Raw genomic sequence first — 27,039 nt, forward strand, 5'->3', positions numbered from 1 at the left:
CCGGAACTGAAAATATAAAACTGTTTGTTTTTTACTGTCTGCAAGGAGAAGAGAGAGGTCGCCGAAAAATTGGTCGGAGAAGGAGGGAGGTCATGAGACGGCGAGGAGAAGAGGACAGTTTGCCGGAAAACTGGTCGGAGGAGAGGTACCTGGTCGAAGGAGAAGAGGGAGCTCGTCGGACGGCGAGGAGAAGAGGGAGGTCGCCGGAAAACTGGTTGGAGGAGGAGGAGCGACGGCGAGGAGAAGAGGGCTGATGTTTTAAGCGTATATGAGGGAGAAATATATTAAGGTTTTTGTGAAGATGTTTTAAGGAGGGGGGTCCATATCTTATTTTTTAAGATGAAAAAAACTGAGTTCAGATCTGTTTAAAAAAAAACAAACAGTATTCAAGGGTAACGGCTGCGCGTCTGCAGACATGAGCTCTCTTGAAGATGTTTGAAGCAAAAACAAACACCTTCTTAAACGTGATAAATAGATGTCTTCCCCATCTCCACAAATTAGGCAGAAATTAGGTTTGGGTTAGGCATAATAAACACAAAGTTTGGTGTAAATTAGGTAGAAGTTAGGTTAGGGTTCGGTGTAAACATAAATAATTGCGATGATTTGTTAGCTTCAAATACGAACGGAGGTTAAGACTTTGCTTGCATCACGTTTCCAAGGTAAAAAATGCTTAGGTAGTGTTTGGTATGAGGTAATGAGAGAAGGAATGGAATTAACCATTCAGGGGTAATACAAATAGGAATGTTTGGTTGCTCAAAGGAAAGGAATAAGCCATTACTTACCTCATTCCATTCCCTCTAAATATGGCAAAAAGTATTCCAGCGACCCCCCCTATTTTTTTTTCATTCCGTTCAGTATTGATAACACACTTCTCAATTTTGCCCTCATCCTCACCTATTTTCCCTCGCTAATCCATTTCCTCTAATCAAGGGATCTCTGGTTATATATTTCTTTCATCTTCATCATCGAGCAGAGCTTTAGCATTTGAACCCTAATTCACCAATCACTTGTTTGGATTTTCGTCATCAAACACAAAATCAGGTAAATGTTTTTTCATTGTATCTTAACCTGTTTAATTCTTGTGATTTAATCATCTCAAACTCTCACACGCTGCTATTGAATATGTTTATTTGTATGTATAACTTTGTGTGGTAAGCATGTGTCTTGTTCATAGTACAGAACCCTAAATCACCAGTCATAGATTTCTATTACTTTTGATACATGTTATTACTTTTGATAGTATATGTTATTGCTTCGAATCTGTTGAACCATTTGAACTTGATTTATTCAACTTCCTCTCTTAATTAAATTAATAATAATAACATGTATCACTTTTTTAGTTCATAGTTCATGATAAGGGGGAGTTTGGGGTGGAACTGGGAATGGAGTAGGGGGATTGCAGATGGGGATGAGGCTGCCCAGATGCATCAGTTGTTACAGTTAGTGAATGATTTTGTGGGGTCAGATAGGAAGGATGAGTGGTGATGGGTTCTGGACGAGTCTGGGAAATTTACGGTTAGAAGTATAAAAGAGCATCTTGTCCTGCATAGATACAGTATTCCAGAGTATGTGCACAGGTGGAATAATTGGGTTCCAAAAAATGTGGGGATTCTCACATGGCGGGCGAACCTCGAAAGGCTTCCGACTAGGTGTGCGTTGGCAAGGCGGAATATAAACGTTCCAAACGGTTTATGTCCGATGCAGACTGTTATGGGAGATATAAAAGGGATGCAGCGGTCTTCGAGCATAAGCAGAGGAACATGGATTGAGATTTGTGGAACTGTTTTGATATTTTAAGAATGGGATGGTAATGTGTGTATGTAGCATGTTTGGTTTGATGTACTGGTGTACTAAAGCTAGCACCCTGCTGGCTATTTGTTGGTGAGATAATAGTATTTTGTTGGCCTTTCAAAAAAAAAAGATTTTGAAAGCCATACTATATTACTTCTCATTAAAGTGTGTGTCTTCAAGAGCATTCTGTCATCATTATATTAAAATTCAGAAAAGAAAATTATTGAAGTTAATGATTGGATGAAATGTGAAAACAAAGGTTTTGTTACATATACGGCATGTTCAGAGTTTGACTTGAAGGTTTATGGATTGATTTGGTTTACTGTTATTAATTTTTTACACCTTTTTTTCTTATTTCATGTCTGGAAATCTAAGAAAAAACGTGAGTATGTTGTGCAAGTGCTAATGAAGGTTATACCGGGAATGACTGTTAACATTGTGGTTAATAATATGCAAGAGGCACACATCAACGGTCTGTGTGTGGTGATTGTTTGTGGTTATTTTGAGACAAGGGTATTGTTGTCATTTTCAATGAATTGTATTCCATTCATTCATCTTTTTTCGTATACCAAACAAAACAAAGTAATGTATCATTCCATTCCCATAGATTAACCAAACATGACCATGGAATGGTAATGACTCATTTCATTCCCTTGCCCATTCCATTGCTTTGCCCATTCCATTCACTCGTCCATTCCATTACCTCATACCAAACAGACCCTTATAGATTTATGTTATTCTTCCTAAGTACCATTTGCCTTCATTTGTATGTAACACAACAATCTTTCATTTTGCAGTTTAAAATTACGGGTATTTATAATTTTTTTTTAAGAAATGCAAAATCTCTAGCCTCTATGTTGCTATTGGTATTCTAATGAAGATGTCGCTATTCTTGGCACTTTCAATGATTCTGTACTCAAATTTTGCATTAGTGAAGCTCAATACGCAAGAAGGTATGTCTACCTTAATTGTAGCATAACTATTGAGATACTAAGGATGATAGTTGAAGACTCACTTACCTGTCGGTACGAGCTGGATAGAGCTGAGCCTCAGAAGACTCTTGCTAAGACCTGAAAGATCACAGGAAAGAAAACACACCGTTAGCCTCGTCAGTGTATCAGTCTACACAACGAGTGACCACCCTTGGTTCCTTATTCAAATGAAAACAAACATACCTTCTTGTCTATCAAGCTTCGCTAATGCAAAACTTGAGTACACAATCAAAATCATTGAAAGTGCATAGAACAGCAACATTTTCATTAGAATGGCAATTACAACAAAGCGGCTAGTGATTCTGCATTTATTATAAGAAATAATATAATAAATGATCGTAACTTAAACTGTAAAAAGAAACAACTGTTGGACTAGAAGGGTGCCCAACCAAAGCCGAAACCAAAGTCATCGGTTAAGTCTATATATTATTAACCAATCGGTTTTCGGTTAATCAGTTTGATTTATTCGGTTAGATTTTTGATTCGGTTCGTTTAATTTCGGTAATAGCCAAAATCAAACTTGGGATACAATTTTTGTTAAGAAATACATGAAATTGAGGTATAAATACATCAATGGGTGTATAAAATATGAAATACATGAACTGGAGGTATAAAAGTTACAAATATATGAAAATATCAATGATTAGGTTCGGTTAATTTCAGTTAAACAAAAGTACAAAAACAATCCAATAACTCGTTTTTGGGTGATTTGGTTTTCAGTTTTCTCAGTTTTTGGTTGGCTGTGGGTTCGGTTTTATCTGTTATTGTTCACCCCTAAGCTTTGTTAATTACGTAACATATCAATTATTTAATTAGAAAAAAGTAATACAATATTATATTCAAGTTAAAGAGAATAAAATGCTCGTTTTTATAGTGTAATTGTTTAATAAAAATAATAACGTATGAAAAAAGTTTTCGTTTAAAAATCGTAGGGGCAGTTAGTTTTTTTATAAGAGGATAAAGTGTAATTACTAATTAATTAGCTAGAATTTGGTTAAAGATGAGATATAAAGTGTAACTAAGATGAGAGGATTAAAATGTAATTTATGTTTCATAAACTAATTTACCTTCTTTTTAGGGTTGTACATATGGTTGTAAAAATTGCACCTAGACTCCGATTAGTTGCTAATTAATCGCTAGTCGAAGGTTCACCAAGTAATTTTCATCTAAGCGACCCATTGATCCCAAGGCAGTAAAAAATGGTCAAATCCGGTCTTAATCGGCCAAAATCAGTGGCAGTCTAGCAATTCCAGCAAATTTTTTGGCCAAAACCTATAAATTCCGACCATATTCCAATCAAAACCTGTAAATTTCAACAATTAATCCTATCTTTTTTCAAAATATGGGTCGAAGAAGGTGTTAAAACATATCTACTTAAGTAAATTACATATAAAAATGTTTGTGTATACATATAAGAAAATTAAATACGAAATCTCAATCCAATTAATCTTGGTTAATCCTGATTAATCTTGGTTAATCTCGACTAATCGCTAGTCGGTACCCCACCGGCCGACTAGCAATTCTTACAACAATGGTTGTACCTAATGCATTAAACTAAAAAAAGGTTTTTAATTTTTGAGTATCTTAAAATGTGATTCCCAAATAAATTATATTATAATATAGTATAGATATGAACTCATGAAGAATAACACAAATCTATAAGCAAGCATTGTATATTGGAAATGTGATGTATGCAAACTCTTAACCTTCGTTTGTATTTGAAGCCAACAAATCATCACATTTATTTATGTTTACACCGAATCCTAACTAAATTTTTGATGTTACAACGAATTCTGTGTTTTACGTCTGATCTTAATCTAACTTTTGTCTAATTTACATTGAATTTTGTGTTTTACATCTAACTCTGATGACGTGGGTAGCTCAAACCTTAATGAACTGATTAGAGACACAACAGCTTAAAAGGTTAAAAGGTTAAAAGGTTCGGAAATGTTCCAACGGTCATGAACAGTAAAAAGGACAAGCACAGTGTCCTGTCACATCAACACTTAACGTGTGAAACCTCCTGCCCAGCTGCAACCAGACCATGTGGGAGAGCACACTCTTTTACCCGCAGGTCCAAACCCTTCAACCCCTAAATGGGTAAGTCCTCCACTGCAAACATGGTTCACTAGTCCAGAGCTTCTCCTTTGGGAGATGCCTTTCCCTATAAAACATAAGTCAGGTCCAGCATTCAACACACTCCAGATCAGTTGTAATCTCACATGAACTTCTGATCTCTCTCTTCTCCCTCAAGAACTTGTTCATTACAAGTTCTCTTCTTCGCTCACAAAATACAACTTCCGCGATCACATTCTGGGCTGGAACCTTTTCAGCTTAGAATTAGCGAAGAACAATAACATTACTAGTGAACCTCTCTCTACGTTTTGCAAACGTGGAGGGACCCCACGACCTGCGTTAGGCTAATCGAACCCCTGAACCCTTTTACCCAGAGATGTCGCTACAGGCCTTGGTCTTTCTTGTATTTGTTGCATCAACAAGTTGGCGTCCACCGTGGGGCTACGCCGCTAACTTTATCTTAAAGACCAGTTGTGTAGCTCCATTTTCTCTTTACATCATGTCTGAAAGCGAGTCTCTCGGTCAGGTAAATCAGGTGCCTAACAACACCGATTTAACACCAAATTCGGGTCGGATCTCACCGGTCTTATCTACACCCCTTTCTACTCCCGAAAGTACTCCAACGGGATATGTTCCTAGAGTTCACTTCTTTTCAAACACAAACCCATCTCGGCCAGGGGTTGCACCTACTCAAATCGATGTAATGCATACACCGGAACACATAGATCTAACACTTGAGGGAGTAGCTAGAAATTTCTTACATGAGAGATTTTTTCTCAACTAGCATGTGAGCTTAGAAAGGGAAAAAGAGTGATAATAAGACTAAATTATGAGGAGTCTAAACCCTCATTATCACCTGGCCCTCCATCTCTTCCTTTTAGCAGCTCACGTTCAGCCACATCTTGCCTTGAAGTTGGTCCTAGTGTGACAGACCAACCACTCAAGCCTTTAAGCTTTTGGGAGGCCGAGTCCAACCGCTTTTCCCTTATTTACCTACCAACCCGTTACAACCAGTGCACCTATGGGGCATAAAACCACTCTTGATCAATTATGGTAAGTCACCAACTTCAAGTGTTCTCCCTCCCATTGCTACTTCGTGAAAACAAGCCATGGCCACCCTGCCTTCGGCTCGTGGTAGGGTGATGAACACATACATGGGAATGCCTTATACAGTAAGCCTTTAAGGCTTTAACATTTTGACACATATGATGACATCTTTCATGAGTACCATCAGAAAGCCTTTAAGGCTTTAACCTTATACCCTAGCTGATGACACGGATGATGGAAAAAATTTCCTTTGCAGCACGTGAAAAGTGGATGATGACACAGAAAGCCTTCAAGGCTTTGACCTTAATTTCATCAACCAAGTGCCAACCACTCACCAGGGTACCTCAAGCGGTTACCCAGCTTCAAGGGTAGTAGAAGACCTCTCAAAACCTTACAAGCCTAACAAACTTGTCTTGCTTCTCCCAACAAATCGTTGATTACAAGTTTCAAACCCAGATAAAGATGCCATCACGGTACTAAAGACTACCTCCAAATCTTCGCCGGGATTGCAAGAATTGAAAAATGACCCAACTCCGAATGTTGTCTCATGTTCATGCAAACCCTTGAAGGGTTTTCACGCATATGGTTCAATGACCTTCCTGGACGAAGCGTTCAGACCTTTGACGATCTTAACAAAAGTTCCCTATAACAACAGAGGCATGTCAATGACGCCACGATAATCTTCCAGACCAAACAACGTGATGATGAACGTCTCAGAGACTTCATCGAAAGTTACAAGAAGAAAGATTTAAGTTACGCCAATGAAAAGATTAGGGTTGCAAGGTTCATGAATGCTAAATTCCAAATATTTCACAAGATACTTCAATAAATGTCTGCCCAAAACCCTTGATGAAACACTTGAAAGGGCTGAAGCCCACATTCGAGGAGAATAAGCTGTAGACATCAAAGAACAAAATAAAAGACTCTTAACTGGAGCTTCTAGTATGGCTCTTATGACAAACGGTTCAAAGGTTCGGATTCCAGAAGGCCTGAAGGCCGGAACCCTCCAAGCCAAGAAAAAACCATAAACTTTACAGCCTTAACCAAGGCTACATAAGAGATCTTGGCAACCGAAGGGGTAAAACACAGCTTCTGCCCTCCTCAACATTTGCCAAAAAAAACAAAAGATTGGAATAATCAAGCCAGTATTGTGAGTTTCACGAATAGAAAGGTCACCATACCAATAATTGCTTCCAACCCAAAAAGAGGACCGAAAAAGCCGTCAACTCCGAACTTGCTCACTTGGTTAAAGGGGTCAAGGACAAAATGGTTGAAGAATAAAAGTAGGAAGTGAACATGGTCGACCTTGAAAACAAAGCTTTAACCCTCTCAGCTGATGAAAAGCTTGAAACGCTTTAACGCTCTCAGCGACAATGAGTGTTCAAAGCTTCAACAGTCTAAATCCTCCAAAATCATGCTTAAGAAATGCTTTAACCCTCTCAGCTGATGAAAAGCTTGAAACGCTTTAACCCTCTCAGCGACGATGAGCGTTCAAAGCTTCAACAGCCTGAATCCTCCATCGAAGGTATCACAGACATACCTACCAAGCCTTTAGGCCAAATAACCCCTAATGTTTGTTCAGCGAAAGAACAAAGGGACGGACCGAACAACTCACTTTTGCGGTGATCAATATCCCTTCCAACTATGATATCATCATAGGAAAGCCAGGGCAAGGTGTGTTCGGAATGGCAGTTGTAGTTGGTCAAGGCACTGTGAAGTTTCTCATTGAAAAAGGGACAACAACCCTTCAACCTGGCCAAAAAGCTTTTGTGGTTGAAGGGGAAAGCTCAAGAAAGGACAAAAACGATATACAAGGGTTGGACATAAGCCCAAAATATCCTTATCAACAGGGGATAAGGGTAAACACTAACCTTTACAATGAAACCCTCTCATACCTTGAAAAGTTGCTCTTGCACTATGTATTTGCTCGATGCCCCGAAGATATGACCGGCATCCCTCGTAGCATTGTTGAAACATGAGTTATGGATCCCACCTGATGTTAAGCCCATTATACAAAAGAAACGGAGTCAAGCCCCTAAAAGAAGCCTTGCATAATGCCAAAAGATGGAAAAGCTTATTCTAGCCGGAACCCTTCGAGAGGTCAAGTACCAATTATGGGTGGCCAATCCGGTAATAGTTTAAAAACCCGACAAGTCTTGGAGAATGTATATCTATTTTAAAGACTTGGACAAAGCATGCCCAAAGGATTGCTACCCGCTGCCCTAGATAGACCTCAAGGTTAACTCACTCACAGGCTTCCCGTTCTCGTGTTTTCTTAACACCTAAAAGGCTTACCATCAGATCCTAATGAAAGAAGAAGACGGATAAAAAAACCGCATTACACACTGATAAAGGTATATTTGGCTACCAAAAAATGCCTTTTATTTTAAGAAACGCAGGTGCCACTTATTAACACCCGGTTGACAAAGCGTTTACCGAACAAACTGGCAAGAACATAGAAGCTTATGTTGAAGATTTGATAATCAAGAGCAAAACGGAATACCAAATGCTCAATCACATACAACAAAACCTTCCAAACCTCGAGAAAGATAAACATGAAAGCTTAATCCAGTCAAGTGCTTGTTTCTAGGGCACATCATGGGGAAACAAAGCATAAAAGCCAACCCTCAAAGGATGAGCTAACAAGAAAGACTTTCAATAGAAAGCTTACAGCTTTGAAGCGTTTTACCTCAAAAGGAAGCCTTCAACCAAATGAAGCAACACTTGGCTTCACTCCCAACCATTTCAGCTCCGGAAACAGGAGGAACGATCTCTGTCCACCTTTCGATCGCTGAAAAAACCATAAGTACGACTCTAATCATTGAACGAAATAAAGTTCACATACCCATTGACTTTTTCAAAACTTCAAAATTAGCAGAAATCAAATATTCTTCTTCGAAAAAACTTGCTCTAGCCCTAGTCCAAACGGCTAGAAGGCTTCGAAGGTACTTTCAGTCACACCCGATACAAGTGGTCACTGACTAACCTATTAAGAATGTGCTTAAAAATCACCTATGTCCCGAAAAAAGTTGTTAAAGCCCAAGTCTCAGCTGACTTCATCATAGAAGTCCCTAAAAAGTTACAACGGAAGTCAATGCAGCCTCCACTCAACCTTCCGACCCCCATGCTTGGAAGCTTTTTACCGACAGAGCTTCCAGCATTGAAGGGTCAGGAGCAGGGCTAGTTCTAATTGATCCTAATGAATTGGAATTCACGTATGCACTTCATCTTGAATTTCAAACTATAAACAACGAAGCTGAGTATGAAGCATTGATTGCTAGGCTCAAGCTTACAAAAATATGGGTGTTCAAAAGCTTCAAGTCCTTACAGACTCTCTCAAGCTAAGGCAATAACAGCTACATAGCAAAAGAATCCAACATGTATTAGTACCAAGAGAAATAAAAGGAATTGATGAACACATTTCAAACATTTTCCATCAAAAAAGTTCCAAGATCTCAAAATAAGAGAACTAATGCACTAAGCAAACTTGTATCTCCTACGTTTGCCCACCTCACCAAGAAGGTACTAATTGAGGTGTTAAAAACCTCATCCATCCAAAGACTTGAGGTTCAAGATGTGATCACTAAAAAATGGCCAAATTGGATGACTCCCATTGAAAGGTTCCTCAAAATGGTGAATTACCTAATGACCAGACTGAGGCTAAAAGGGTTCGTATCAAGTCAAGGCAATATGTGTTACAAGGAGATATCCTTTACAAAAAGGATACCTTGCACCACTACTTCGATGCATTGGCCCAGAACAAAGCCAATATCTGATCAAAGAGGTTCACGAAGGGATATGTGGAGCTCGTTGTGGCCCAAAATCGGTAGTGTCAAAGTTGATGAACCTCGAACACTTTTGGCCTTCCATGCATCGAGATACCTCCGAACAATTGCGAAAGTATGAAGCTTGTCAGTTACATGCTCCGGTACCCAAAAGCCTCAAACATGACCCCGTTCCCATCTCCTCGGCTTGGCTATTTCACAAGTAGGAAATCAACATCGTTGGTCCATCCCCACTAGCCAAATGAGGAGTCAAGCTCTTATTAGTAGCCGTGAACTACTTCACCAAGTGGCCAAAAGTAAAACTATTGGCAAAAATCTCAGGGAAACAGGTCATTGATTTTGTTACGAAAACATAATCTGTCGTTTTGGGCTCCAGGGGTACTAGTCACGGATAACGGGAAGTAGTTTGCCGAGAAGCCTTCTAGCTCCTGGTGTAAGGAGTTCAGAATAACCCAAGATTCAGCTCGGTAGCTCACCCACAATCCAACGGCCAAGTTAATAGGATAAACAACAACATTGTTGAATGGATTAAATCTCGATTGGAAAGATACGACAACAACTGGCTCGAATAGCTTCCCAATGTGCTATCGGAAATTCGAACAACCAAGAAAACGGGCCACAAGAAAACACCCTACAGCCTAGTATTTGGATCAGAGGCTGTAATCCTAGCCGAAATCGGAGTAACAACACAAAGAACATTTAACATCAACCTCGAGCCAAATAAGAAAGAGACGATGTTGAATTTGGAACAACTCGAATAGGCTCGTGATTAAGTAGCCATACAAAAAGCAAGGTACAAGCAAAACATGGAATTTCATTACAATACACGGGTGAAGCATGAACGCTTCAAGCCTGGGGACCTTGTGCTTCGAAATAATGAGGCCGGCAAGAAAGAAAGCCAAGGAAAGCTTGGCCCTAAATAGGAAGGGCCATACACTATCCTTAAAGCCCACAAAGGGGGATCATACAAGCTGGCAGGCCCGCAAGGCAAAAAGCTTCCCCGCCAATGGGATGGCAAAAACCTTGAAAGGTTACATGTTTAACCAAAACGTGTTACAAATAGTTCCAAAAAATTGTTCTATTCCCCTAGTAATCGAATTACTTTGAAATAAATGAACGATGAATTGAAATTTGTCTTTCTATCCTATAATCAGGTTGAGAACCTAGCAAGAAACTCCATGGCAAGGGCCATGTAAGGGGATGAGCTCCCAGGCCACATCGCTCAATAGGTTCAAGGGTTGAATGGACCTATATAAGGGGTGAGTTCCTAAATCAATACAACTCCATGAGACTCATAGAAATCTTAAAAATCATGTCTCATAGACGGGTTTGAACAGCCTACACCAACTGTTCCTTAAGCCATAACATTGGCTTACGAACCAAAAATACTCTAAGTGAATGTCATGCATAGGATAGAGGTTGTATCTTCTTGTTAAATTATCATATGGCTAAGTGACTGCAGCGCTGAACCCTTTAAGGTATAAATAACATAAGATGCACCACCCAAAACAAAGACAACATGCAAAACCAATGAAAACGTAAGGGAATAAATAGAACAACATAGCAAGATAAGTTAAAGATAGCAAGTGCCATACTTGCCATCAAACATAAAACATTGTCCACAAGCCTTCAAGGCTTTAACCACCAAAGGACCTAAACGGTTCCCCTAAAACAAAAAGATGTCTAAGCAAACAACTCATAACATTGTTCGACAAGCTAAGAAGGCTATGAATTAAAGTTTCTTCTTCATTTGGCAGCATCAGAGATGATAGACTTTGCTGCATCATCCTTATTCGAAACCCCATCATCTTGGGTGTTTTAAGCCTTCCTCTTTTTCCTCCCTATGATACCCGCTGTCTTGGAGGCTTCAAGGCTTGAACCCTTTGAGCCCTCACCACCTTCAGAACACGTTTCCTCACTATCTCCAAAGCAAGGACGTTTCTTCGAGAAGGACTTCAACACTTCATTACAAACAGCCTCATTAAGACCCTGGGGTTTTAGCCCCTGCAAGACAGGTAAAGATTTACCAAAACACTTGGAGACTTCACCCACATAAGGGTAAACCATATGCTCAATCTTAAAAATTATTCCCTTGAAGACTTTGAAGGCTTTGTGTTGAAAAAGAGAAGATTTTTTCTAAGGCTTCCTAGGTTCACAAATATTTATAACCAACAAACAAACCTTGGTGTCTCACATGAGCAAGAAGCTTGGTGTACACATCACCCAAGACTTTGTTGAAATCCGACGAATAGAGAAGATAGGTAACCACTTGCTGGAATCCATGCTCAATGAGCAGTTTATTATCACCAGTAGCCTGGGAAAGGGAAGCCTTTAACCCTTCCTTCTCCTCCAAGAAGGCTTCTTCTGAACATACAAGGCAGCCTTAAAGACCCTGACTTAAACCTTGTCAGCCTCCAAGCGTTTATCCAACTCAACCATATCAGTCTTATGAAAACTCCTCAAATCTTCAAACAGCAATGCTTTCTCCTCCTCAGCGTAGCCCTCAGCTTCTTTCAAAGTAACCACTAAAGCTTTCATCTCACCCCTCCTCACCGAAAAATACTTCATATTCTTGCATCCTTTGGCGAAATCAGGATACACCCTCAAGAAGCAAGGTTGCAAGCACCCATCAACATTTTCGAAATCATCAGTTCATCGTCCATAGATGAGCAAGAACATCAAACAGTATGAGGAGCAAAATGGGTAAGAACATCCATACAAATGGATGAAGACTTGAAGCTGTCACCAACTGTAACGCTCCAATCCAGCACATAAACCTCTTCTGGATTAACATTGGTGGAACCTTCACCACCCTTCCCGAAACCCTTCAAGCTCACAACCTTCTTACCCACTGCTTTACTCTCCTTAACAATCACCAAGGGCAACTCCTTGTATCTTTTTATTTTCCCTCAACCCTAACTTCCGAGTCGTCCGAATCCTCTATGTCATCACTCGGTTCCACTGGCTCAAAGGCCGATGGTAGTTCAACTCTCTTTAACATACGTCGGGTTAAACAACGAATAGAAGCTTTGGAAGCACCGACCTTAGTAAAGCCTTTGACATTGGGAACGTTCACATAGCCTGAACCCTCGAACCTATGGTCAGTGCCCCTAACAACAACATCTTCACCGGATGTAGCCTCGGCATCTCCAAACACAACATCAGATGTGACAGCACTCTTGATAAAGTCTAAGGCAAACATAACTGCAACAAATAAAATATAACATAAGCAGAAAATACAAAATATCATACCTTGATCATCTCTCACGAGCACAGGGTCACGATCCGGCTTGTCCCATAACTTGTTAACATCCATCAACACTAAAAGATGTTCGGGAAAGGGACAACGCCTGGAAGGACACCCCCTAATAAACTTCAACAACCATCTATCTCGTGTTTGAAAGGTTCAAGCTCATTCAAAACATCATAAGGATGCCTCCAAACAAGCCCGAAAGGAACAATGGACTCAGAAATCCAGAAAAGTCGGTCCTTCCAAGAACAAACGGTAGTAACCATAGACGAAATTAAACACACATCAACCTGAGATGTTTCAAAGGTAAAACAATCGCCGTTCTTGGTCAACCGTAAGAAACATCGAAACAACAACGATGGGTCATACCGTATCACAAGACCTCAAAGTGTAAAACCCTAGCAAGACCTTAAGGGTGTAACTGACCAAACGACACACGATAATACTCTAAAACATTCAGAACAAAGACCGAAAACGGATGACGCAAGTTGGAAAACTCAGCAATAAAGAGCAATCGAACCAACGGGACATTAATCGATCGATTTGCCAAAACCCAGAGCCACCGGATTAAACTTTAGATCGATCCCCCATTCTTTACAAAAAGCCTCAACTTCCTCTTGAGTGAGACAAGTTGTATCCTTCAAGCCTTAAAACCTTGAAGCCTATCACATCTACTATCATTCTGAAATTCAAATCTCAAAACTCAAACACCTTAAAGCCTTGAAGCCTTTAAGCAATAAAAAATAATGTGTAAAAGTCAGAAGCATTTGAGCTTACATCCCAAACACCTCTGACTTGGGGGGCTGATGACGTGGGTAGCTCAAACCTTAATAAACTGATTAGAGACACAACAGCTTAAAAGGTTAAAAGGTTAAAAGGTTCGGAAATGTTCCAACGGTCATGAACAGTAAAAAGGACAAGCACAGTGTCCTGTCACATCAACACTTAACGTGTGAAACCTCCTGCCCAGCTGCAACCAGACCATGTGGGAGAGCACACTCTTTTACCCGCAGGTCCAAACCCTTCAACCCCTAAATGGGTAAGTCCTCCACTGCAAGCATGGTTCACTAGTCCAGAGCTTCTCCTTTGGGAGATGCCTTTCCCTATAAAACATAAGTCAGGTCCAGCATTCAACACACTCCAGATCAGTTGTAATCTCACATGAACTTCTGATCTCTCTCTTCTCCCTCAAGAACTTGTTCATTACAAGTTCTCTTCTTCGCTCACAAAATACAACTTCCGCGATCACATTCTGGGCTGGAACCTTTTCAGCTTAGAATTAGCGAAGAACAATAACATTACTAGTGAACCTCTCTCTACGTTTTGCAAACATGGAGGGACCCCACGACCTGCGTTAGGCTAATCGAACCCCTGAACCCTTTTACCCAGAGATGTCGCTACAGGCCTTGGTCTTGTATTTGTTGCATCAACAAACTCTAACCTAAGTTGTTTTTTTTAACCGCAAATTTGGATCACTGACGAACCACTGGAGTATCATCTACTACCAGCGGAACCATCCGATCATGTTCATATCCATTAGACAATAATTCCTAACCTATGTTGTGGAGATGGATAAGATGACGACTATTTTTTTACATTTAAATATCTAAAGTAAAAGTATTTATTGATAATCTAAAATTGCATGCTATAAAATGTTGGTGGCCATCTTGTTTAAGTACGACGCAAAACACATTTTAATAAAAGGGTAAATTGTATTTTAGGTTGTTTAAGTGTTAGTAAAATTTTAGGTATTATCCTTTAACTCTTTAAGTAACGAAATTACAGAGAATGTCCTTTATGTTCTATTTTTTTTTTTTTATAAGAGGTGTCCTTTCTCTCAAAAAAGATTACAAAAATAATGAACATCCCCTGTAAAGAGATAAAAATATAAAGGACATCTGCTGTAACGAAACTAAAACATAAAGGACATTCGTTGTAATTTCGTTAGTCAAATAATATCGCTTGAAATTTTGAAGAAACTTAAAGAAAGTAAAATGCAATTTACTCTTAATAAAATTTTAGTAAGAATTCTGGTCGACCAGCAAACTCATATGGTTAACACTACACCCAATCTATTTAACTAAATGTGTTCAAGGGTACCTAACATTGACTCTAGCCACCTTAGACTAAACCCAAAACTAGAAATTTCGTGTTAGATTTGTGTTGTATTATTACACACTCCTAGTTTGGAAGGATAAAACAAAGCACAACTAGTAAATAAAACCCACTCAAATATTTAATATTTTTTTATTAAGTTCTTCTAACCATTGATAATATTCTTTTATGTTAAATACACGTTAAAAGGCTAGTTTGCTTTTTAAGCTTTTGTCCATCAACACAAAAAAGTAATGAATGACTTCATTGTTTCACGACGATGAAGAGGAATAGCGTGATGTATATCACGGTCGTGGAGAAGGGATATTGTGTGGATTTGACTGTTAAAATGATGATTGGGTGTGATAATCAGATGGCTATTGAAGTGTGATAGTGACAATGTGATGGAATATGATGGAATGCGGTGTCGGTGTCGGTGTGATAGTGTGATGACTGTTGAAGTTTGATAGTGACAATGTGATGGAATATGATGGAATGCGGTGTCAAATGGTGATTGAGTGTGTAACAAATATGTAAGGCCGATGATGATGTATACCGTTACAAACGCTTATGTTTAGCACCAGATCATCACAACGTTTCAACCTACACTTACCCGCCACTAATGTGTACATATATAGACAAGATGGTATGTGATGTTCTTCACCACTATCATCGGATCTTATATTATCAATTACTTTGCATTATTGTAATCATTTTCTTTCATTTCATACATTGCACAATCGTTGTTTACTTTGTCCATATAAAATAAACATGTACTTTGGCTTTTACATAAAAATGTACATATTATAAATATAATATTTTTTTGGTGTGAATAGACTAGTATGTTTCATGTTGGTCACCTAGTTACTTGGTCACCTAGTTACTGGTGAACATGTGTTTTCTGGTGCTGATCAATTAGTTTCTACAATGGATTAGTTCTCACCAATAAGAGAAGTTTGTACTAATGGTTAGTTTCTATTGATAATTAGTTCAACTGGTCATGTGGGAAAATAAAATTTAGACGCTTTCAACTATAAGATCGAATTCACTCGTTGTAGAAGCTGCTCGCTCACTGGGTTGGACACTGTCTGGGTCACTACTAACCTTGGACCCCGCCAAGGTGGCACCGCCCCATAGAACCCAAGGTTCCTTGGTGTCAAGAACATGATTTGTATCGATGTTTAACCACATTTTTCTTTGGTTATAGAAAATCCCAAATAAGTAAAAATGATTTGATGGCACTAAAATAGTAACATCATCGTCGCAACCACCACCAGCAATGATGATACATTACCAAAACACACATCATCGTTTCTGACCATCCGTTTCTCACCTCCCACCAAACTTACAAACATAATTAACTCACGCATACTTCAGCGTCATTGACCATCAACACCTCGCATGCTCATCACCATCAACAACTCGCATGCTCATCACCGTTTACCATCAATTTTTGATACCGCACCTTAATTACTAGTCACCACCAAATCAAACATATCTTGACCGGGTGTAAAATTCTGACACGACACGAACCTAAAACAAAATTTGTAGATGTTGGTATAGCCTTAAATGATACGGCTTAATTATGTGTTGAACATTGAACACGTTTAGCTAACCGGGTAGGATTTTGGTCAGTCTAACATGGGTGTGCATTCTTTTCATTGTTTTATAAGTTAATTTCCCAAATAAACACTTATTACTAATACTAACATTTGCAACTGAGCTGTCTAGAGTAACTACATTTCTCTTGTATACTAGTTTCTATTTCTTTTAATATTATATATAATGTTTAGATTTAAACTAACTACACTAAACCACTGACAACTACAAACACAATGAACACCTCCAATGGCCCAAACCACTCAAGGTTCGGACGGGCCACCGGTGCACCCTGTAAGCATCGCCATCAAACTGCCGCCATGAACTCTGCCTTCTGGTAGCGAGTAGCCGCCACGTCCCGCCATCTCAACTGGTCTCCCTTGGTAACACACTAAACCGATCGACACTAATCCAGGGTTGTTTGGAGCGAATACTGGAGTCTGGTAGTCTCGAACCAGCTGACTTTGGGAAGCAAAAAGACCGGTTCTCGCTATAACAAGGTTGTTACAAGGAGTCAAAGTTTGACCAACAGACGGTGGTTTTCTGCCACCGTGTGCTTTACAGAAATCTGTTCGGCCTTGGGCGCTTTTCGAACACCCTTCACGCTTACATCTTTTGCCGCCGCCATGACGAACACAAAAACTGGTTCGGCCTCTTGCGCTTTTCGTACATTCTGGCATCGCGCACCGCTTTCCACCACCGTGACTAACACAAAAGTTCGTGCCACCATGGACGCTTTTCGAACATCCGCCTTCGTACGTGCACCGTTTACCCCCACCATGACCTTTACAAAAACTCGTGCTACCTTCCGCCCCTTTCGTACACCCTAAAAACGTGCAACGTTTACCGCCACCGTGCGCTTTACAAAACATCGTGCTCCCTTGAGCGCCTTTTGTACACGCGGGATAGTGGCACCGCCTGCCACCACCATGGGAGATACATACACCGGATATACCCTCGGCACTCTTGGTACAACCTTCAATCTTGCACCGCTTCCCACCACCGTGTCGTATGCATAACCCCGACTTGCCCCTGGCGGCATGGGTGCATCCTTCATGGCTGCATCGCTTACCACCGCCGTGACCGATGCAATAATCCGTACGACCTTCAGCGCTTTTCGTGCAGCCGAGAAACTCACACCGCCGACCACCACCGTGTGCTTTACAAAACACGGTTTTCCCTTCCGCTCCCTTTTGACACCCCTCTCTCTGACACCGTCGCCCACCACCGTGCGAAATACAAAACCCGGAAGCACCTCTAGCTCCCCTGGTGCACCCGATAAACCGACACTTTTTCACGTTACTGTTACGCGGCGGTCGTGGTGGGACCGACCCAGAATCCAACGAAGCGGAACCTCGAGGAGTAACCAAATTCGGACCATTATAGACATAACCAAAGCGGGTTATAGGCGGCTCGGTGGTCTGCAATGAGGGCAAAAGCGGTAATGTACATTGAGACGTCGTTGAGCCGTCATCCGCAAGTTTCAAATCATACTTAATCGGAAATGATGTTCGAGTGACATCGGATTCAACAGAACCAGCAGCAAGACTCAACTCAAGGTCTACTTCGGGCCGGTTTCCATCGTTCAATGTGAGATCAAGATTTCCGGAAGAATGCTCTTCCATTTCTTTGCCCGAAAACACGGTGACACCCGAGCTCAACGAACAACCCAACCCGAGAGATAACGAGGACCCGTCGTGCAAATCCAAACTAGCATCCGTTAAACTCCATTTTCGCGTGTTTTCATTCACGTTAAAGCTCGAAAACAAACCGCTTCCACCGCTTCCAACCCTTTGAGCACATTTGCACGCTTTCGAACCCGAAACCGCCATAGCAATTCAACAACAACTCACTAACACAAGTTTTGTTGCAAAAACTATATAATTCAAACAGCTTAAAATCCCCCACTAACAAATCCAGATGTGTCAGCTCGATCCATCAGTGAATTACGCAAAAAACCTGATCATATCATAAAAATGGAGTTTTAAATAATTAAATTTAATTGATTAAGGCCTATAATTTTAAATATATATGATGTCATCAAGCGGTGATAACTGATAAGAATTGCCATAGCAATTCAACAACTCACTAACACATTTAATGATACGAATTTAATATTTAGAGTTAATTACTCTTTTCGTCCGTGTGGTTTGTCAAAAATCACTATTTCGGTCCATTAGTTTAAAAATTGCAATTTCAGTCCCTGTGGTTTCACTTTCATAACCATTTCAGTCCACCTCGTGACCATTTCAGTCCCTGTACTAACAGAATAAATGGATTGAAATGGTTACAAAAGTGAAACCACAGGGACTGAAATGGTTACGAAAGTGAAATCACAGGGACTGAAATCACAAATTTTAAACTAATGGACTGAAATAGTGATTTTTGACAAACCACAGGGACGAAAACAGTAATTAACTCTAATATTTAATATAAACAATACAATAACACGCCCAATTCATAATTTCATAAAACTAATTTATTAACGGTGAAGCCGTAAATTTTACCGAAAACTTTTGAATATTTTATATGTACTGAGTCTAGCGTCTCATTTTTATTTTTTTACTTTCGGCCACTGTTAAAAAGTTTAAGATGGATCCGCCACTGTTGGTAATAACACTAGAAAAATCTCAATTCAGGTGAATCGAAACCTAAAATTAATGTAAATGAAGTATAAAAAGAAGAAAAACTACAGAAGAAATATAATTTTGGTTTGTAAGTATGAAAAAACAGAGTAAAAGTAAAAAAAAAACAGAGGTGTATGTAGATAATATGGATTGTGGTGAATATGAATGGATGAATACCTGTGAGAAAAGATTGATGGTTGAAGGGGATGTGATGAAGGAGAGTTTAGGGTTTGAAAAACGGTGGGCGCTTAAAGAGATGGGGAATTATTATGAAGAAAAGGGAAATATATGAAGGAAGGAAGAAAGAAACGTAACGAAGGAGCGCATGGTAAGAGAGAGGTGCACGGTGGTTTCCACGTCATCATATGAACTAAGGTTAGTGTACTAAGAGCATTCACATCCAAAGAACTAAATTGTGAGTGTGGGGTTTTTAAAATATAAAGAGTATAAAAAATGGTTGTGAGTGGAGGAGAGAGAAAATGTTACTGTTCATCTGTATATTTAGGGGGACACTGTTCACCCACTATATTTTTTTAATATATATTGAAAGTGGTTGTGAGTGAAGGAGAGAGAAAAATGTAATGATAAAGGTATAAAAATATTATTTAATTGAAAATGAGAGAGAAAAAATATTTGTTTTTAGTGGAAATATATTGATATAGGAGTTGTTTTTTAGTGGAATGTATGTATAATTTTAGGGGGCTGGATGTGAATGCTCTAAGATACTTGTGTGGGAGCTTTCACATTCACATTCACATTGTAAATATCAAAAAACCCAATCCACGTTTGTTAATACCATGTGGAGTTATAAGGTGATCCGTAGTGGGGCGCTATGTCTGGAGATGACGTCGGAAAATGCCCAAAAACACCGAAACGCAGGGCGATATGGCCAAAACTTTTTTAATGGCGCGATGATAATAGCGGCGTTATTCTGGTTCCTTTCAAACTTTTGACCAATCATAAACAAGCAAGCTTTTTTATATTAATTAATAAAATTGAAAATTATTAAATAGGTAATGATGTGTAGGGGCTTTATGACTACGGGCTCTAGTGATATAACGCCCCATAAAGCCCCCGTGTGACGTGGCACGACACGTATCGCATAACGCCCCACAAGGGGCTTTATGACTACGGATGGCCTAAATCCTCAAGGGCGTTATGCAATAAGTGGCAAAATGCGTAAGATATAGGCTAGGGTGTAGTGGTAAGGGGGTTATATAACCCCTTCAATTTATACATACATATATATGTATATATATGTGTGTGAGTGGAGAAGGTTGGGCAACAGCGTGATGATTTTCACATGGATTCAAAATTCAGACCGCTATGTTAACTTTCCCCGCTATGTGGCGCCCCACTACGTTCGGCCTAATTGGGCAAAACCTCTTAGGGAAAGGCTCGTAGGTTGGGTTGGCTAGGCAGCCCTTGAAAATTTTGGTCTGCACCCTTTAGCAATTTTTCATCCGCACTTCCTGAAAATTTTCGTCGGATAAACCTGAAATCCGACCACCCGCATCGCACACGAACAAAGGCTTTGTTCTCATTCAGTAAGGATCGAGTTTTATTGTTTATATTCTTGTTTTAATAGTTTTCTTTGTAGAATTAGAGTTGTTAAAGTTTGATTTTTTTTTTTTTTTGTGGTTTTGATGTTATTTGAAACATCAGTAGGGTGATGGTGTTATTTTAGTTTGTTTTTTAAATGTTTACTTAAAAGGAATCAACAACTAGGGCTTGAAATTAGAAGTGAAAATTATGAAGTTTGGTGATGAAAAGCATGAAAATTAACGGTGTTGTTTTATATTTAATAAGAATTTAGTAATCATGAGGGAATTTATGACGCGATTTGTCAAGAGAAAAGGGCTTGAATCATCTTCCGGATTCTTTGATGTGGATAATCTTCCTTCGGATCCTTATGATCGCTAGCCGATTGAATCATATAACGTGAATCAACGAGATGAGATTAGAAGGGCATATCTACTAAGAGGACCAAGTCAACCAAGAGGTATCGAATTCCCACAATCAACGTTTCAAGGTAACAAGTTAAGAAAATTTAAGGAAGAATCGTATGACAAACATGAGGATGGTTAGAGTATAACACAAAATCGGATCGTTTGTTTTGCTTATGTTGCTATTTGTTTAGGAGCCAATTTGGAGATCGTGGAGACACGTTTATGTCCGACGGGTATAACAATTGGAAAAAAGTACATGCGGCACTTAAAAAAACATGTTGGCTTAGTTAATAGCCTCCACAACAAATGTTTCCAAATGAGTGCTGATTTAGTTAACGAAAATCAAGTGGTACACACACAATGGGACAATAGGACCACTAAGAAGAAACCTGAATACCGACTTAGACTTAGTGCTTCTACTATGCTTGGAAAAAGGTTGTTGAATGGCGGATTGGCGTTTCGTGGTCATGATAAATCAAAAGATTCATTAAATAAAGGAAATTACTTAGAGCTTTTAGAACTAATGGGTGAAATGAATGAAGAGCTTGGTAACGTTATCTTAGAGAATGCATGTGATAATTTTAGTGCATTTGACATTCCAAATATACTAAAGCTAGTCGAGAAGTATCCATATGATTTCAGTGAAGACGAAAAACGAAGGCTTCCGGTTCAACTCGGAAACTACATTGTTTTTGTGAAAAAAGATAAAAAGTTCGCCAACTTGGATGGTTTATCAAGTCTTGTAAGGTTTTAATGGTTTCAACAAATATTCACGTAACTTTTACATTGGTATATCGGTTATTGAAGCTAATTCTCATATTTCTCGTCGCAACTGCAACCGTTGAAAGATGTTTTTCGACAATGAAGAATGTGAAGACCGACTTGCGTAATCATATTGGCGATGAGAATTTAAGTGATAGTTGTATATGTTATATAGAGAAAGACTTGCTTAAGAAAGTAGCTTTAGATGATGTTTTGGAGAGATTTCAAAAAACGAAAACTCGTAGGGCGACGTTTTAATTATGTTTGTAACAAGGTTTGACATGTTTTTGATGATTATATAAACTTAGTTTGATGTTCTTTTGTTATACATGACCCGACCCGAAACGACCCGATACGAACCGATTTTTTTACTTATGGAGTCTAAAATTTTTTAAAAATTTTCTACACCCCCATGAAAAAATTCCTGGGTCCGCCACTGGATAGGCTCACGGGTAGCTTAGTTATATGGGGAATACAGGCGTCGGGTATCAGTTAGGGACAAGCCCGTCTCCGAAAATGTTAAAGAAATTTTGGGCCCTGAGCGAGATAAAGAAATCGAGCCCTACCCCCTATAATATAAATTCATAATAAAAAGTAAAACCCATAATACCATGACAATTGTTGTAAAAACCCATAAATCAAAGATTTCAATGTGAAAACTCAATAATTTCGAACCCATTTCAATTCATCGCTCCCGCCTCACGTTAGTGACGATTCAGATTCTAGCACACGTCGTTGCTCTTGTATTTTTAGCTATTAATCCGTTATTTATTTAATATTAGATAAAACAATATTCTATTTTTATTAGAAAGAGTAAAATGTACGGATAGTCCCTGTGGTTTGGTGAAATTTCATCTTTAGTCCCCAACTTTTAGAAATTACACTGGTAGTCCCTGTGGTTTGACAGTTTGTTACTCGGATAGTCCTTGGAGTGGATGTCTGTTAGTTTCTCCGTTAAGTCCATGTGAAATTACTTATTTACCCCTTGCTTTTATTAAAATATAACACATAATTCACACCCACACACTTATATGCACACTCTGTCGCTCTCTCTCTTTCTCAAGAAACCCCCACCACCATTGCCGCTCATTGCCGCCACCATCACCACCACCCACCTTAGTTGGACCCAGTTCAACCACCCCCTTTTCTCCCATTTCTCTCTGATTTCAAATGCATACACCATCACCCACCTATTACGCAGCCACCACCCCTATTCCGCCATCGCCGATCGAACACCGCCACCCTCCGCCTCCGGTTACTATCGTCTTTACCAAAAAAACCTATACTCCACCTTCATTCACTAGTCACGAGCCTGTCGTTCTCCTATCTTACCATCTACAAAGACACCAACGCTGCCGGTGACCAAATCATGTTACTCGAAACCAAACAACTCTCACACAACCAGCACAACTTCGAAGTCGAATAAGCATTTGTGGCAGCAGATCTTCGCGAGGATGAGGGATTTGATTTGTCTCCGATGAAAGTTTTTGATTAAAGGACTCGTGATGTTTTAGCAGAAGATAATGAAAGAGAGGAGTCTGCATATTGTCGACCAAATTATCTTTCTATATCTGTATGTTGATTGAGCTTGTTGACCAGGTTAGATTAGCAAGCTTGAAGATTTAGGTGTTCATGATTTGTTGTTAATTTAATGTGTTGTTCAAATTGAGCATGTGGGTTTTGGTTTTGTTATGAAAATATTCATTTTTTTGTGGGTGATTTGATGATATCAGGGCGGTGCTGCACGTTTGGGCGGTGGTGGTTTTAGGAGGTTGGAGGTGGTGGTTTTTGGATGAATAAGAAGTGGAAGGTGGGTCCCACCTTTTTAATTATCTTTTAGTGATTTAATTATCATTTTTTATTAGTAAGGGTAAATAAGTAATTTTACATGGACTTAACGGAGAAACTAACGGACATCCACTTCAAGGACTATCCAGGTAACAAACTGTCAAACCACAGGGACTACCAGTGTAATTTTCAAAAGTTAGGGACTAAAAGTGAAATTTTACCAAACCACAGAGACTATCCGTATATTTTACTCTATTAGAAATTTAATTAAATCATATACATTAGATGATTATTTAGGATCATGTGATCTATTTTTTAACTACCAAAGGAAACTTTATCCAACGAATATAACTGGAGCTTGTTATAGGGTGTGGGGGTCATGGTTGGGACATGATTTGCCATCTAGAAACATGAATTGAAGGTTACACCATCCCCTTGATTGATCCACCATGGTTAGCATGGATTAAACCATGGCAACCATGGTCCTCCTTTCCATTTTTCAACAAATCATTTCCTTTTTCTTTAGACAAAGATAAATTAAAATAAATAAGAGGCTAGTGGTTTGGGTCATGATCACACCCTTAGGATAGTGGTTTTGGATGGTGGATTAGAGGTGGGTTACATGACACTAATGTGGTAGGTCATGGTGGTCATAAGGGTCATGACCACACCTTATAACTTAGCCTGAATAAATCCCACAAACACCAAAACAAAAATTAAAACTAGATGATTATTTAGGATCGTGCATCACCCAGCCCCACATGGAGAATCGAAATAAAGACTTCATGTTTACAACAGTGGCGCTCTACCACTGAGCCATAGGACAAGTTATTTAGTGATGCAATATTATAAGTATTCATAATCTTCATATAATCTAACTATAACTGAATTTTTTTTTTAAAAAGATTTACAGGCCCTCTTAGGTCTTTGTCCCTGAGTCGTCGCCCCCCCCCCGACATATGCTCAGGGCCGGCCTTGGGTAGGGATGGATGGTAGTACTCATCGATCTGAGTAGGGCTAAAAAAACCTAACCCCCCCCCCAAAAAAAAAAAAAAAAAAAAAAACTAACCCCCCCAGGCTAAATGCTAAAAACTAAAACTCTCAAAAAACCTAAAAAAAACCTAACCCCCCCCCCAACCCCACCCACCCCCCCCCCCCCCAAAAAAAAAAAAAAACCTAAACCCCCCCCCCCCACCCACCCCAAGCTAAAATTCTAAAAACTAAACCCCCAAAAAACCTAAAAAAAATCAATATTTTTTTTTAAATATTTTTTATGTTAGAATCGCTACTTTTAAAAGCAAAAAAAAAAAAAAATTGCTACTAAAAGTAGGGATTTTTTTTATAAAAAAAAAATGTGTGTTTTTTTAGCTATTTTTAGGCATTTTTGGTTGTATTCGCATTGGTTCTCGCGGTTCTCGCAATAAAGGGTGGTTCCTAACGGATCTTTGTCATATATATATATATATATATATATATATATATATATATATATATTCTCTACACAAAATACACTCTTTCTACTATATTTTTAATCACACCATTTTCATTAACCTCTCATTTACGTTCCGTTTATGCTTTACTTTTTCACATCGTATATTTTAACCGAACACTCTTACTTAAACGAATATATATATATATATATATATATATATATATATATATATATTCTAACCCGAAATAAATGTATATACGTAAGTAATTTCGAACCTCGTGAAATCGTGAACCCGATCCCTTAACCCACTTCCCTTGTGGTCCACACCATACCCAAACCCCTCCCACGCAAACCCACATTCGGCCCACTTGAAGTGGCGGCCCAAACACCCCTAACCCTTGAACTTGTGGCCCAAAAGGTTTGTGGCCCAAGAAAAACCCAAACCGCCCTCACACTTATATGTACGTATGTATGCATGTTTTAATCATAAGTCTCCCTCTAAACCTACAACCCCAATTTAGGATCTACTGCTCTCTCCCTCTGCTCCTTCTTGATCGATGAAGACATCAAGCCTCAAATCTTTTAGGTTCAAGCCTAGATCGATCCATCCCACTCCTTAGTCTCCGATAATGTATTTAGTTTGCTTAAATCTTGATAATACTATGAAACATGGTTGCGTTTTATGTTTTCCTTGGATTCTTGATGTTCTATGATGATTGATTGTAGTCTAGGGTTGCTAGTATTCATGTTTGTTTGGTGTTATGATCGGTTATGGGAAGTATTATTACTAGGGTTTGAATCTTGCATGATTTTGGTTTGAATCTTGATGGTTTTTTATGAACTAACTGATAAATGACTTAATTTAGGATGATAACCTGCTGTGGTTGATGATTATAGGTCATTGGGTTCATTAGGTAATCGTTTGTGGGGTTTGGGTAACTAATCAGAATCTGTCCAGAATTTTACAGCCGACTTGTGTCGATTGTAACCGGGTCAAACGTTAACGAAAAGTGCTATTTCTTGAGTCCTTGATGTAACTCCAAGAAATACCTTTCAAACCCTGAAATCTCATTTTTTCGACGTCGTTTGGTATTTTAAACCCACTATGTATTAAAAAGGGCCAGCTCCACTTCTTGAAATACGAGTCGGTTCTCAGATCGGGTCGAGTCCGGTTCAGTCAAATACTCAGATTGCTCACCCCTAGATAAAATCACAAACAATAATTCAACTCCACAAAATAAGCTATGCTTTGAAAGTGTTGTGACACGAGCTAATTGCAAGATGTATAAATAAGTACATGATATTAGAGACATTAGAGAGAGAATAACCAAAAACAAAAACAACATATAAATATACGTTTAGTAATCTTTCTATGTTAATAAACAAAAATCCTTTTTGGACACGTGTCATTCTCTGGTAATTTTTGACACTTAGTTTTTTATTTATCTCTCTTATTAAATAATAATAATATTAAACATCAATTTAAGTAAATCTATTTATCTCTTTTGTTTAATTGATTTCTTTTTTAACTCTAAAGTTTCAATCTTTGGCAATTTAAGTCTAAAGTTTCGATCTTTGGTATTTTAACCCTTTTGATTAATTTGATTTTTCACTTTTAATTCGAAAGTTTTCATCTTTTGCAATTTAACCCCTTTAATTTTTTTTTTTACTTTCAATCCTTTGCTTTTCATCTTTTCCAATTTAATCTCAACATTTTTTTTTACTTTCAACTTTAGTCTTTTATATACTTTCATCTTTCATAAGTCCTCCGTTTAACGTGTCGTTCTAAATTTCCGACTTAACACGCCGCAACGTGCGTGTGGGATTCAACGTTTTTCATCTATTTT

The 27,039-nt window shown here is 38.9% G+C and overlaps 1 protein-coding gene and 1 long non-coding RNA gene across 2 annotated transcripts; one reads left to right on the forward strand and one right to left on the reverse strand.

The window, feature by feature from the left end:
- The first annotated feature begins 620 nt into the window (after window positions 1-620).
- On the forward strand, window positions 621-2,061 carry LOC110912745. Its single transcript, XR_002578151.2, has 2 exons — window positions 621-1,041; window positions 1,341-2,061. It is a non-coding gene; the product is annotated as an uncharacterized LOC110912745 (long non-coding RNA).
- A 14,581-nt stretch (window positions 2,062-16,642) lies between these two features.
- On the reverse strand, window positions 16,643-19,565 carry LOC110912746 (probable WRKY transcription factor 19). Its single transcript, XM_022157544.2, has 2 exons — window positions 19,439-19,565; window positions 16,643-18,593 (listed from the first exon to the last, which is right to left on the reverse strand). Exon 2 carries the CDS (start codon window positions 18,464-18,466, stop codon window positions 16,898-16,900), a length of 1,569 nt encoding a protein of 522 aa, XP_022013236.1. The 5' UTR covers window positions 18,467-18,593; window positions 19,439-19,565; the 3' UTR covers window positions 16,643-16,897.
- Between the last annotated feature and the right edge of the window lie 7,474 nt (window positions 19,566-27,039).

The sequence above is a fragment of the Helianthus annuus genome, chromosome 15 (genome assembly GCF_002127325.2).
Source record: "Helianthus annuus cultivar XRQ/B chromosome 15, HanXRQr2.0-SUNRISE, whole genome shotgun sequence".
In the NCBI taxonomy this organism is placed as follows: Eukaryota; Viridiplantae; Streptophyta; class Magnoliopsida; order Asterales; family Asteraceae; genus Helianthus; species Helianthus annuus.

Bases quoted from the DNA above. Each gene is read 5' to 3' on its own strand.
- LOC110912746 (XM_022157544.2), bottom strand. From the start codon at position 18,466: ATGGCGGTTTCGGGTTCGAAAGCGTGCAAATGTGCTCAAAGGGTTGGA.